General features: G+C 51.3%; 1 protein-coding gene across 3 annotated transcripts in view; it reads right to left on the reverse strand.

Annotated features, from left to right (window-relative positions):
- The window catches only part of MTMR14 (myotubularin related protein 14), a 32221-nt gene extending 20923 nt beyond the window's left edge, over window positions 1–11298 (reverse strand). For 2 of the 3 annotated variants that reach the window (XM_086618853.1, XM_086618852.1), the window contains exons 1-6: window positions 5755–5836; window positions 4641–4716; window positions 3860–3920; window positions 3183–3305; window positions 2583–2656; window positions 140–210 (exon numbers count right to left, since the gene is read on the reverse strand). In XM_086618853.1, the coding sequence (XP_086474979.1) occupies window positions 140–210; window positions 2583–2656; window positions 3183–3305; window positions 3860–3920; window positions 4641–4716; window positions 5755–5808 (459 nt within the window). In that variant the 5' untranslated portion in view covers window positions 5809–5836. Of the gene's footprint in view, window positions 1–139; window positions 211–2582; window positions 2657–3182; window positions 3306–3859; window positions 3921–4640; window positions 4717–5754; window positions 5864–10953; window positions 11100–11175 lie in introns of those variants that run through there. The other variant, XM_086618851.1, reaches the window with a different exon arrangement.
- Window positions 11299–13037: the final 1739 nt, after the last annotated feature.

Raw genomic sequence — 13037 nt, forward strand, 5'->3', positions numbered from 1 at the left:
CTATCTGCTTTGTTTGTCCTGTTGGTTTCCTTCTTGTGTTCAGAAATAAGCACGACACATACACCATCACTCAGGAACTCTGAGGAAAGACTTAAGCCCAGTAAAGCCCACAGCTCTCCATTTTGCAACATCCATGTACCTGTTTCCAGTTAAATATGAGACCTTCAGCTGTATAATCCCGGTCTTTGTACTCCTTAAAAAATTCACAGCCTGCAAGAAAAGAGATAACAAACAACTGTTCAGCTAACTGATATCTAAGAACTGAAGTGTCCTGTGGGACTGGAAGTGCTGGCAGCCCTGGGCTCCAGAGCACCACACCAATCAAAACTGTTGCCTGCGGGAAGAGAAGAGCAGTAATCATCAGTATAGTGTGCAGCACGGCCTCCCAGCAGCAACAATCCTGAGCACTCAGCACTGAACACACTCACACAGCAAAGGCCAAACTCCAAACACAGAGCAAATGTGGAGTTTGAGAGACTGATTTCATTCTTTCTCAAACAAGAGTTTCACCAAGCAGCTATGCTTCCCCAGGCTGCTGGTTTTTGCACAGATCTAAGGCATCAGCCTGACATGCTGAGTGAGAAGGAACAAGCAAAAGGAGGTGTTGGCAGAGCCCTGGGGAAAGCCAGCTTTCACAGGGCATCTGCTGCAGGTAACAAGAAAGGGCTCTGTCAGGGGCAGCTGTGATTTCTCTCACATTTAAGTCTCCTCTTTCAAAACACAAATTGCTCTATCTGAAGGAAGCAGGTACACAACCACTTCCAAGGCTTCCCCCCAAGCCCTCCCCTCCTGAAGTTTGTCCTTTGGCTCTGTTCTTCTCAAACAACTATTTGAAGTCTCTGCAGCAAACTGCAGTCACTTAGTCACAGCTGAGCAGCACCATTAGCACTGCGGCTGCCTGCAGGCTACACAAACACCTCTTCCAATGTCCTGTGTGTACCCCAGCAGTGCCACAGCGCCCACATTACTAAGACATCCCTGTGCCAGACACTGTACACAAGCAGTGATTCCTACCCTGTAAGTCACAAGCAACTCCAATGGTGGAAAAAAAAAAAAAAAAATCTTTGTGCAAGGACAGGACTAGCCCTTGAAAATACGCAGTCAGGAAGCAATCTGTCAGTTGAGATTTAACTCCAATTAAACAACAGCTTAAAACAAAGAATAGGGGATTACGGCAGTAAGCACTGGCATCTACGAATGCCAACTACCAGTCAAACATAAGAGAGGGCTTCTGCTCTGGAGAGCACAAAAGTTTCTACAGATACAGCATTTTAACCCAAGCCTTTCACCCTAGACAGTCATGACCGGACAAGTGCTTCGCTCACCTGAGGCAACAGGATCTCAGAATAACTGCAGGCACAAATTACAAAATAGAGATTCTTTCAGTGCAAACCTGGGAACATCAATAAGAACATATCATAGTATTTGGCCAGTCACTAGAGGGTTGCTGATCCTTAGATTTACCAGAATGACAACATTCCCTTCTGGATCAACACTGCTGAAATCAGGCAACATCTGCAGGGAGAATTTCCAAGTTTATAAGGTTTACCTCTAGCATGGCAGTGAAGAGCTGCTAAAAGATAGCAGCCGTCCCCAGATGGCACAAGAGGAAGGACCATCATGAATACTGCATACAATATGCAGATGCCCATATAGTAACAGCTCTACAGCTTAACTCTATAGAATCTCCTCTTCCTCATTCTTTACAAACCCTACGAAAGACCTGGGTACACTGTCTCTCGCATGGTCTACGTTTGGTGAGGCATACAGCACCAACACACACCTGTGCCACCTGCTCCAGAAGCCAGCAATACTCTTATTTCTGTATGCCTCTCCAATCTGCAGGGCAAACTTGATAGAAATCTTAATTTGCATGTGTGTGTGTCTTGTTTGTTTTCTCCCTTTCTTTGTGCACAAGGGAGAAAGAAGAGTCCTTTCTTGCAGACAGATCTCAAACACAGCAGTCTCACACCCAATCCTACCACTGAACCTGACATCAGCAGGCAGGCAGCAATATTCAGCTCCTCTTCAAGAGCGCAGCGAGTGACCAGCAGTGGTTGCTAGGCACAGGGACTAATATAGCCAGGGAGACAGGCTGGAGTGGTCTGCACCTCAGCTGCACACTGCAGTCTCAGTTGACAGTTCTGCCTTGCACTGAGAATATCTTACAGTGGTACTCTGGGACACTAGGGCCAGAAAATACTCTTAAGAATTGGGGTTTTACATAACACAGAGCGAGATACATATTTTGCATCAAGTAGTAGTTTGGAGGTGCCTGGGGTGTCAAAGGCAATCTTAACCCCAGCACCACCTCTGTGACTTTTTCTCTGTGCTTGAATTCATTAGAACTGCTGAGAAATTATTTTGCCACTTCAAAGAGTACCTAACGCTGAATCACACTGCCAGCATCCAGATTTGTCACACTGTTCTCAGCTTAAAAGAGCTTCTCTCCAGAGGGAGCATAGGAAACATTCAGCAAGCCACAGTCCTCTCACCACACATACACACACAGGTAGTTCCCAGTCCCCAGAAATGGATTGTCACCTGTCCCTTGGGAGTCCCTCTGGACATCAGTCCTGTACCTGGATATGGGATGGAGAGAAGCGTGAAATCGGCATAACGTTGAGCTTTGTCCACCTTCTCAGAGGATGTCACACTGCACAGGACAAGAGGAAAAGAGCAGACATTTGTAGAGTATTTTTCATAGAGACACTAGTACCCAAAAAGCTACCTGTCACATCTCCCTGCACAATGACTCGACTCAGTAGGGTGCAGAACTTAACTCAACACATCCAAACAAACAGGTATAGCCCAAAACCACTAAAACTTTCCTCTGAGAGAAATACCATGAGAAACATCTCCATCTCCCCTCCAAAAGCAGAGGGCTCCTTTACTCTCCCCTTTCTGAATGGGGGACTGTCACATCACCTCAAGCTCTACGGAGAAAACCTACTCAGACTGCAGAAGACAGATGAAAGCAGCTGTCTTGCCCACTGATCCAGTTCTCTCTGGTCTAAAACCTTGGGGTTCTCTTTACAGCAATGACTAACTGATCCTGCTGTAATACTCTTCCAGGGACTGCTCCCAGGTTGCTGAGTGCATGCCCAATAACAACTCACATATTAAGGGCTACACTAGCTGCAATTCAAAACCTGCAGAAAAACAAATGAACCCAGACTCACTTCAAGCCAAACTTCACCTTCTTGTTTTCCACCATCAGGTCACAGATATATCGGACAGACAGGTATCGAAGCAGCTTGATGTCGTGCCCTCTGACCTTGTCGAACAGCTGGGAGTCTGCATTCCTGCAAGACAGAACGAAGCGAAGCAAGACGAGCATGGAAGACTGACCACGTTGAGTCTGATCCTCTGCACAATACTGCCACAGTTCTTCCCTGAACCGCGTCTAGCCGTAAGCCGGACAGCACAAGCCTTGTCTCCACAGGTCAGAGTCAGACTGCAATGAACTGATACTGCAAACTTAGTGCTTAGGGTCCCTCTCCACGTCTCACTCTGCGCTGCAACAAGCACGGAAGATACAGAACAATTTCTCCAGCCTGAACTTCTTGATGAAGTAAAGACATTTGTGTAATTCAAACACCTTTTAAAATGGCTTTATATGTTCCTATCTCCAGCCCTTCACTCTGGCAATAGATTAGCAGGCTTCAGTTACACTGAGTTCAGCCAGCCATTAGCATTCAAGACTCTTTTTCCAAAGCCAGGAAATCAAGACTCTGAGCTTGGTGATAGTCTCAAGCCTGCACCCAAAGCCCAGCCTAGAAAAGAGCAGAATTGAGTGGCTTAGCCAGTCAGCTTTGGTCCAAACTCCCTTTTCCCCATTCCAGGGATGCATACAAACCTAAGTGCAGAATCTTCCTCTGAAATGTCTTCTGCATCTGCCCAGGCATCATCAGAACCCCCTGCAAGGAAGACAATAAGAACTGAAACTTGCATAAACCAACTCAATCCTCAATTAGACATGGCATGTGCCCAAAAAGGCCATGGTATGGTGCCCTCTCTCCACACATTAAGTGCTCTCAACAATTCCCCAGTTTTTCTTGCTGAAGAGCCCGTTTTGTAACGCAGTTTGCCCTCCCTTTGTCCTTAAAAAGGACCTAGGCAGTTCAAACCCATGACTGACAGCCAGGAAGACACCCCGATAGTGCTATAGAGTGATTTGTTAAGGCAACCTTCAGCTCCCACACTACAGACACCCAATACTCCCCTGAAGAGCCTTCCCTAGAGTCTAGTATATCTCACCAGTAGCAGGATTTGATTCCTAACGATTAGCCAAGCAATAGCAAGTTCTTATCCTCTTTCTTCCATTATTCCCACTCCTAGTGTTTGAGGATCAATAGTCTGTCTCCTCCGGGCTGCCTTACTTGCCTACATGCTTCCCATAACTCATTCTTTAGCCTCAAGTTCTTCTGCTGCTGCTTCTTGTGAGGTGTGGCACTCTGTCCTGTAGTATGGTGCTTGGAAATAAACACCAGATTTCAGGCTGTGCCCTGTTATGCAGGGCCTGATGCAAGCAGGTCCACGCCAGAGCTGCGCACCTGCTCTCAGAAGAGCCTAGTCTTGTGTCTAGGTCACTGTCCCACCCTAACCAGGCAGCTGGCGATGGATGGCTCCTCACTCACCTGAGAAGATATAGTTGTAGCCAGTGCGCCCATAGAGCTCTCCCCAGCCGGCCAGTGTTGCTGATCTGCAAATATGCTGGAAGAAGATCTTCTTATTAATCACACATGCTCCAAGAGTCTTTCCCTTATCAGGTCTCTGGCCCATTTGCTGTCATGCTACATAGCCATGCCTGGTACCTACAGCTAGTGCCCCTCAACATTCTCCCCTGCAACCCTGGTCCAGATAGAGTTCTCCAAACACATCAAACTCCCAAGTGCCTTTTATCTGCAGCTAGTTTTTAAATCACATTTTCATCTCCAGTTTTCCAATTCACTAATACAGTCAATTCCTGTCAAATTAGCAACATCCATGCTCTGCTAATACTCTGCTTGGGCCTAATTTCCTCATTCCTGTGGGTAAGACCATGGATTGTCTCAGTACAACTCCAGACAGTCCACACTTGGTTAAAAAGGTCAGCAGGTTCAGCCCATGATGGCTTCAGTCAAGCTAGATTAAAATTGTCACAGGTGTGACTTTGCTATTCCTACAGCATTTCTAAATTGAACTAAGAAAACTGAATTAGGCTACTTAAATTCTAAATAAGACTACTCCTACAGGGCTTCAATACAGTTTAAGAAATCCACATAAAAATGAATCTAATTTCACTTTCTTATAGATTCCCTTGCAGACAAGCCCACACATTCATAAGACCATTTATGCAAGCTTGCCTCCCCAGGGAATAGACAAGAGAAACTTCTCTTTAGAGAGAAAAGTTATTCACAGGGAGCTCCCTGCTGGGAAGAGGAAGGAGCAGAAAGTAACAATAGTTGTTTTCCCCTCTCTGAAGACCAGTATCTCTGGTCCTTCAGAAGGGACACATGTATGGAGAAAACGTTAGCTCTTTGGTGCAATGCTCATGACATGGTGGGCTAAAATAGCCTGACTCTCCCACAGACGATTCGTGCAGCCCAGACAGCAAACGCTACTACTGCTACAGGCTGCCTGCTTGTACCTACCAACAGATTTTCGCAGCATTCAGAAAGGCGACCACCGACTGAAGACATGGCTGCATAGTTCAAACAGCAGGGAGAAAGGTCATTTTCTAAGTTAAGACAGGTAACCATGAAGCTTTACCTTTCCCTTGTACAGAATGACTGGGCAAACGAATCGTCCTCTACACCTCGCCATCTTACTCCGGTTGATCAGGTCCTGCAGTTTGCCAGCCTGCACAGTGCTCTCGAACCTAGTGGACAGAGATTCGGTTCAGTACACAGAGCATCTAATCCCCATCCCTTTTGCCTAGAAGCAAGCTCTGAAGTTAGCAAGCAAGAGGCCATTTCTTTAAAAATTGCTTCTGCTGCCATACGACATGCACGGATGCTTTTTTGCCTCTTTTTCTTTATTTTGAAAGACCAGTTGCACAGTACATGAAGCAAGCATCTTCAGAAGCTGGCAATATGAGTACCATCAGAATGGCCTGCTACAGACTAACACGTGGATTACTAACAAAGGACTACCAGAGAAAGTCAGTGTCTACAAAAATGTCTGTTTTGCTTTCCTCTTCATCACATTTCCATCAAAAAGAAGTCCAGCATCGCCATCATGGTGAATTCATTATCAGGGTGATTTTTTTTTACAAGCAAAAATAAATAAAATAGAGAATCTATGCTTGAATACTCCACAAACCTCAGTTCTGGTCACTTGAGCATTTGTGTTGCTGGATAATTAGACAACTGTCTGTAGATGAGCTAGTGGTTTGAGCAAGGTAGGTAGATTAATGTCAGCTGCATCTGCAAAACTAAATTTTGTTTGGTTTTCTGCTTAAAAACAGAAACATGTTCCAAGTTAGAGACATTTTGGAAACAAGTTAAAATCACTGTAATTTGTCCAAGTATCCGTCTACATTTGATAGGAATCCAAACTGACTTCTGAACTACACAGACCTTCAGGAGGTCAATGCACGGAGGACTAGAGTTTCCATGAGGAACTGGAGAAGCATCCAGACTGACAAAATAGAAACCAAATGAAGTCCAGCAATACAAAACTGCATGGCCATGCACGTAGATATGATTAACAAGAAATTGCAGTCAGCCCTTTCCAGTAGTGGAGCACAGTAGGAGAACCTAGGGAAATTAGTTGATCTCTGGATTCCTGTATGGTATCAACACAGTAAGCCTGAAGAAAGGGACAAATAAGATCATTGGAAACTCTGCAGTGGGATGGAGAAGTAGCAGCCTTACTGTGCAGAGCACAAGATCTCAGCTGAGATAAAGGATCTGATTCTAGTGACCCACCCACCCCTGAAAAGGCACAGTCAGGGGACAGCCCATGCTGCGAGAGAAACCACCATGGACTGATCGGCTGAGCAAACGAAGATGAAGGGATAACAAAACAATATATGCACTAGGGTGAAGGAGAGATCTTCGCAATGGAGGGGGAGAAGAACTCAAAAGCGAAGGACAATGCTGGCCCAGGAACAAATTAAAACCTTTATATGGAAGTTAAAAGAAAGTTGCTAAGCTTCAGAATCAGTGAGAGTGTGGCGCAACCTACCTGCAGCTGCCGTTCTGGGAAGGATTAAAAAAATTAAATCTATTATTAACATTGAAATTGATCTGTTTATGGAGATTACTCAAAGTGGTGCTCCTGGAAGCAGGGAGACAGCAAACAAGACTGTCTAATCCTATTTTTTTTTTTTTTTTTTTAAAAGGACTCAATTCCCAGAGTTCAGAGCTGAGGCTTAAGATATTTGAAGTATTTCCCTACATACATAACTATTTTGGCTGTCCAGCTCCGAAGAGCTTTGACACATACCGAAATTTAAAGAACAAGAACCCAAGCTGATCTTCTTTAAATGTTGTGGACACAAGGGTGCTAAGTGCAAAGACAGGAGAATGGTAACACAATACACTTTGCACAGGAGCACGTGAGACCGCGTGAAGGCGGGAGAAGCCCGTGCTCAACCAAGGCGACCCAAACTCCACTCATGGCCGTCACTGCAGCCAGCCAAGAGCTCCACTCCACAATCTGCTTCCCTCCTCAGAGACCAGGTGAAGAACACACACTGCAGGAACGGCCTGCGAGCAGTCTGAGAAGAGATGCAGTCGTGAACGACTCCCAGTATCAAACTACTTTTAAACTTTGAGAGATTCTGATGTACGGATTTGGTTGTGGGGGTATTTTTAAATTAATGCAGGCAATTAAGGGATTCATCCTGCACTCTGTTTCAGCTGTCTCAATGTTTCCTTTGCAAAAGTAAATACAGAGAGAAACAAGAACTTTAATATGGTGTTACCAGAGTAGCTCTGTGGCGCTGCTTCTAAGTCCAGAAAATTGGATTTGACAAAAATCAAATGCCTGGAAGATTAGAAATAACCGAAGCACCTCCCTAAGAGCTGAGACAAGCCAACAGGTTTCATCTCACTAACAGTGCTTCCCTGGAGAGGCACCGCAGCACTGGGGAATGAGTCCAAGCAGCTTGGCAGGAACCTCGGACACAGGGCAAGCAGGAAGCCCAGTGCCCCACTGGGGACACAGAAGGATGCGCCCCTCTCCCAGGCTCCCGTGCCTCTTCCCTGGACGCCTGTACGTGCCCCAGAGACCCACACTTTGCTATCCATCATAGCTGTGCTACAAACAAGGCTCTGGGACCTCCTCGTCTCAAGAACCATCATCAGTAAAGCTACAGATAAACATGAGCTGGAGACAAACACGGTAAGTTGTCTGAGACTACTCTAGCAAGGGGAAAGGCTGCCTGAAGAACGGGTGTAACGCTCTTACAGGGACAAGTGACTGAATGCAGCAGCAGGAGGAGTAAAATCTACTGAAAAAAGTTGAGAAAATAGAGCACTCTTCAACAGCAGTGTGAAAGAACATCATTACTGCTGCTGGGGACAAGGCAGAGAACGAGGTGGAAGGAATGACATGTATCTTAACTTTTTTTTTTTTTGACTTTTGGGTGTTTGAGGGTTTTTCTTCAGAAGTTTGTTTTCCAGAAGATACTGCTGGGCAACTCTTACCTCTGTATTAATTCCCCACCCACCTTCCTCCCAAAATCAGACCCTGAACCCGAATTCATCTTTTTTAAACGCAAGGGAAACATCTCCTGTAAGAGGAAGCAACTGTTTTGGCAACAGTATATTTTCTACAGGCCTGAAGCAGAGATGCTTCTCTTTGGGTAGCCATAACAGCACCGGAACCAAAGCTTTCTTCTCACATTGTTGAACTACATGGGACTGTGATCAGATTTGTTTGGAGTGCAGACACACAACAGGATCGTCAAATGAAACCAAAGGTGCAGCCCATGTCTGAGATCTGGATGTTTACATGAAGCGCAGTCACAGCGACTCTAAGACAGTAAAGAACCTTTGTTTCCATTTCCTGCAGCATCCACCTGCTCCTTCTGGGGGGATGTCAGAGTTCTGCAAGCACAGGGAAGGTGCTTCTGGTTGTCAGACCAGCTCTGCTACTTTCTGTAGCACCTGACCAAAGGGTATACAGCTACCTTGGCTGATAGCCAAAACCACGCAGCAAATTCCTCCTGCACCTGCCCGGATTTCAGAATGCTGTTGCAAAGTTGATGAAGCAATATCCTTTCCTCCCCTAGCTGCCCAGCCACAGAACAAACAGGGTCAGTTTGCTGTACCAGCAGAACCAATGGGGCAGCACAGAGTTCGCTTGAGTGAGAGCTGCTCCCAAAAAACCTTGATATTCTCAGAGATGTGAAGCGTCCTGCACACTTTGAGGAGATCTTACCAGCTGATTAAGAACATTAGAAAGATAAGAGACAGGCAAAGACACTCGGTCCCAGGAGGAGTGTCCCATTCACTGGAAGAGGTTCTCGCATTCTGTAACACAGGAAGTGCAACAGTCTCTGTTTCATAATTATTCCATAGACTACAACGGTGCAACTAAAAACCGGATTTGTTTAAAAATTATTTAGCAGCTTTTACAGACATTATCACCCAGCAATTGGGAGGAGAGAAACGATGAAGGGTTGTCTGTTTTTGTGACTCCCTGAGAGAGCAAATCAGGACTTGGAAAAAATTGATATTTTAAAATGTTAACTGCCACTGCTGGTTGCAAAAAGTGTCAGAAGGAAACAGGGCACCTAGCGTAAGTACACTTGTTTTGAATACTCACCAGAAAAATTAAGCATCCTTTGCTCTTACAAGAACAAGAAAAGCAGAAGCATTCAGTTTCTCTTCCCTAAAGACACTCTTAGTTACGTTTACGGCTTCAGACTTCAGTTTCCCTTTTTTTGCAGCAAGGAGTTTAATCTTTTCTGACCCGATCTAACCATTAAGCAGAAATTCTCCCACCTGACAATCAGCTTTAACTGTTCTCCAAAGACGCCCTCCTACACCACCTGGCCCACATGCCAGCACGGCTGCTGACGGTTTGCCTTCCTCAGGCAAAGCAGCTGGACATGCAAGGGGAACTCTGTGACCACTGTCATTTTGAACACATTACTCTTGTCATGGACACAGCCGAGACTGCAAAATTGCATTGTGTTTTGTCGGGAACGGAAATAAAAAGTGAGAGGCTGTTGTTAGAGCTGCAAGGAGCAGCTAACGCTCAGCCAGAAGCCAGACCAACAAGATTCTGAGCTTGTGGGTCAAAGTCCAGAAACGTGTTGGCTTCGACTTGCACTGAACTGCAAGCAAGCATGTCCCGTTAACTCACTGAACTGCAGCACCCACTGACCGACATACCATGGTGGGGCAGATTATTCCTGTCAAAGATGCCTCGGCTCCCCAGCCCCTACGCCCTCTCCACATCCTCCAGATGCTTTCCAAACTAAAACGTCTCTAATCAGAGGCCTTCCAGCATGACCACAGGTGCTTCCTCAAGACAGGGAGAGTATCATACAGTCCTGCTCCCAGCCACGAGCTTTTTGAGTCTCTGGGCGAGCTGCAGCACAGAAATCATTAGGATCTACTCGAGGAGAGCACGCAGCAGAGCTGGTACTGCCCCGGGGCACCTCTCTTCCTTCGCACCCCCCAGGTTACAGGCTTAGCTTAGCAGCTCTCACCAGGGGAACCCAAGAGACTCGAGGAGCGCGGAAGAGCCCCGCGGGATCTCGGCAGCGAAGCGCAGCCCTGGCAGGCAGCGAGGGGCGCCCCGGGAGCGGCGTACCCAGTGGCTGACTCCGCCGGCTATAATTAGCTGCAGCGCAGCCTGGCGGGGCTTCCCCCGGCCGACGGGAGCCCCGGAGCGGCTGCCGCGAAAGCTTCCCGGGACAAAACGCAACACCATCTCCACCGGCTGGCGGGCGGGCGGGACGGGGCGGGGCGGCGGTCGAGGGGACCGGGCGGGGCCCGGGGGCCTTACGGGTCGCGGCCGGTGCCGGCGTCGCGCTCCAGGAGGACGATGTACCGCGGGTAGTGGGCGCAGACCTCGCCATGCGCGTTGGAGATGACGCTGTACTGGTAATCGCGGCCGAAGAGCTCCAGGCACCGCCTCTCGATCCGCTCCACCTGCGCACAGGCACCGGTCAGCGCCCGCCACACCCGCCACCGGTCCCCGGCCCCCCCCCGATCCCGGCCCCCTCACTTTAGCGGCAGCGGCGCCGCCGCCGTCCTTGGCGCGGTACTGTGCCCGGGAGAACTCCAGCAGCAGCTCGGCCAGGGCGCGGTCCCCGGAGCCCGCCGGGGGGCAGCCGCGGGCCGCCGCCATCGCCGCGCCGCTCAGCGCCGCCGGCCCATGGCCCCACCCCACCAGCCACTTCCGCCCCTCTGGCCAATCACCGCTGCGCAGGGCCACGCCCCTTCCGCCCGCCCGCTGGCGTCATCGGGATGCGCCGCGCTCCCTCTCGCCGCTGAAAGCCGGGTTCGGACCTCCGGCCGTGCTTTCCGCCACCGGGCGGCCCCCGTGGGCGAGGAGTCACCCGGCTCCCGGTGCGGGCCCGAAGCGGGGCTTGGCACGGCGAGAGGAGCGGTGCTCAGCGCAAGGGCTGCGCCCGGGTGAAGCACCGTGGGCGTGAGGCGGCCTCCGGGAGTGGGCTGTGCTCCCCGGTACCGGAGCTGCAGCGAGCTGGGGGACGCCGCGGCTTTGCGTAAAGCGTTTGAGCCCGCAGAGAGCCGGAGCAAACGCTGGCAGGCACCGCCGAGCGGGTCTGACCACGGCGCTGCGCAGGCGTGCCCAGGGCGCCGCTCTCCGGAAAGAATCCCGGGATCGGGTGTGAATCTAAGCAGCCCCCCCTCGGGCGTGACCGCACGCACAAAGCCGGCCGCAGCGGCGGCTGTAAGGCGAATGGCAGCACGGGCCGCGCAGCACGGCTGGGCGCGCTTAGGGGCAGCGGCGGCTCGTGTGCCCGGGATGGGGGCGGGGATGGTGCCGGCGCAGAACCGGCTCGTACCGTGTGTACCGAGGTCAACAGGCACCGCCGTGACACTGCCCGAGGCTCGCGGCAGGCGGCTCCTTTGTTCTTGCTGGGGAATAACAAAGGGTTTTTCCATCTGCCTGAGTCTCACTTGTAAATCGGCTGCGAACCTTGACAAGACGTGGGAGAGAGAACGATGCCTCCGGGGCGTTCCGTGAAAGCCGAGCTCGGCAACAGCTGCAGCCGACGTGCTGCACCTTAGGAGACTGCCCGGAGACAGCCTGGGCTCCACTGGAGTCCTGGGGCCAGCTGAGGCGGCGGGGGGGCGGCTCGCAGGGCACCTGACAGCGTACACGTGCCTCAGGCCGACAGCCGGTAACATTTGAGCTGGCACACCCGGGTACCCCTGCCCTGTGCCGTCGGGGCACGTGAGAGGCGCCGAACCAGGCCCTGCGGCTCCCGGTGCCTGCGCAGCCCATGCTGATGGCAACTGGCTTGCTGGGGCCCTGCCAAGCGGGTCGGGGAGGCCTGCTGCCCTCCCGGGGGGCCCGCTTCGGCCACACGCGCCCACGGGTGTATCTGCCGACGTTAACCGGGGCCGTGCCCAGGCACGGCCGGGCTGAGCAGCCGCCACCGGGGCGCCGCGATACCGGAGCGAACCCGCCGCTGCCTCAGTCCCATCTCACCGGCCGCCGGCCCGCTCCGAACCGTTCCGAGGTGGCCCGAGCCGAGCCGAACGCCGCCGAGCCCGTCGCGAGCCGAGCCGAACGCGGCCGAACCCTGGGCGGGCGGAGCCGAAGGGGCCCGATCCCGGCGGGGCGCGCGCGGCGGGCTCCGCTCCGCAGCGGCAGGGGGGGCGCGCGGCCGCGCGCGCGCGCGGCGGGGGCGCGCGCGGGGCGCAGAGGCGGCAGCCAAGATGGCGGCGCGGGTGGCGCAGGGGCCGGCAGCCCGCGGGCGCGCCTAGGCCGCGGGGCACCCCCCGCCCCCCCCCACCCCGGGCGGGCTCCCCGCCGTCGCGGCCGCCCCCCCTGCTCCCGCCCCACCCCCTCCCCCCCCTCCCCCCGCTCCCTCCGGCGGCGCGGCGGCCGGCAGG

The sequence above is a fragment of the Tauraco erythrolophus genome, chromosome 12 (assembly GCF_009769465.1).
Source record: "Tauraco erythrolophus isolate bTauEry1 chromosome 12, bTauEry1.pri, whole genome shotgun sequence".
Classification (NCBI taxonomy): Eukaryota; Metazoa; Chordata; class Aves; order Musophagiformes; family Musophagidae; genus Tauraco; species Tauraco erythrolophus.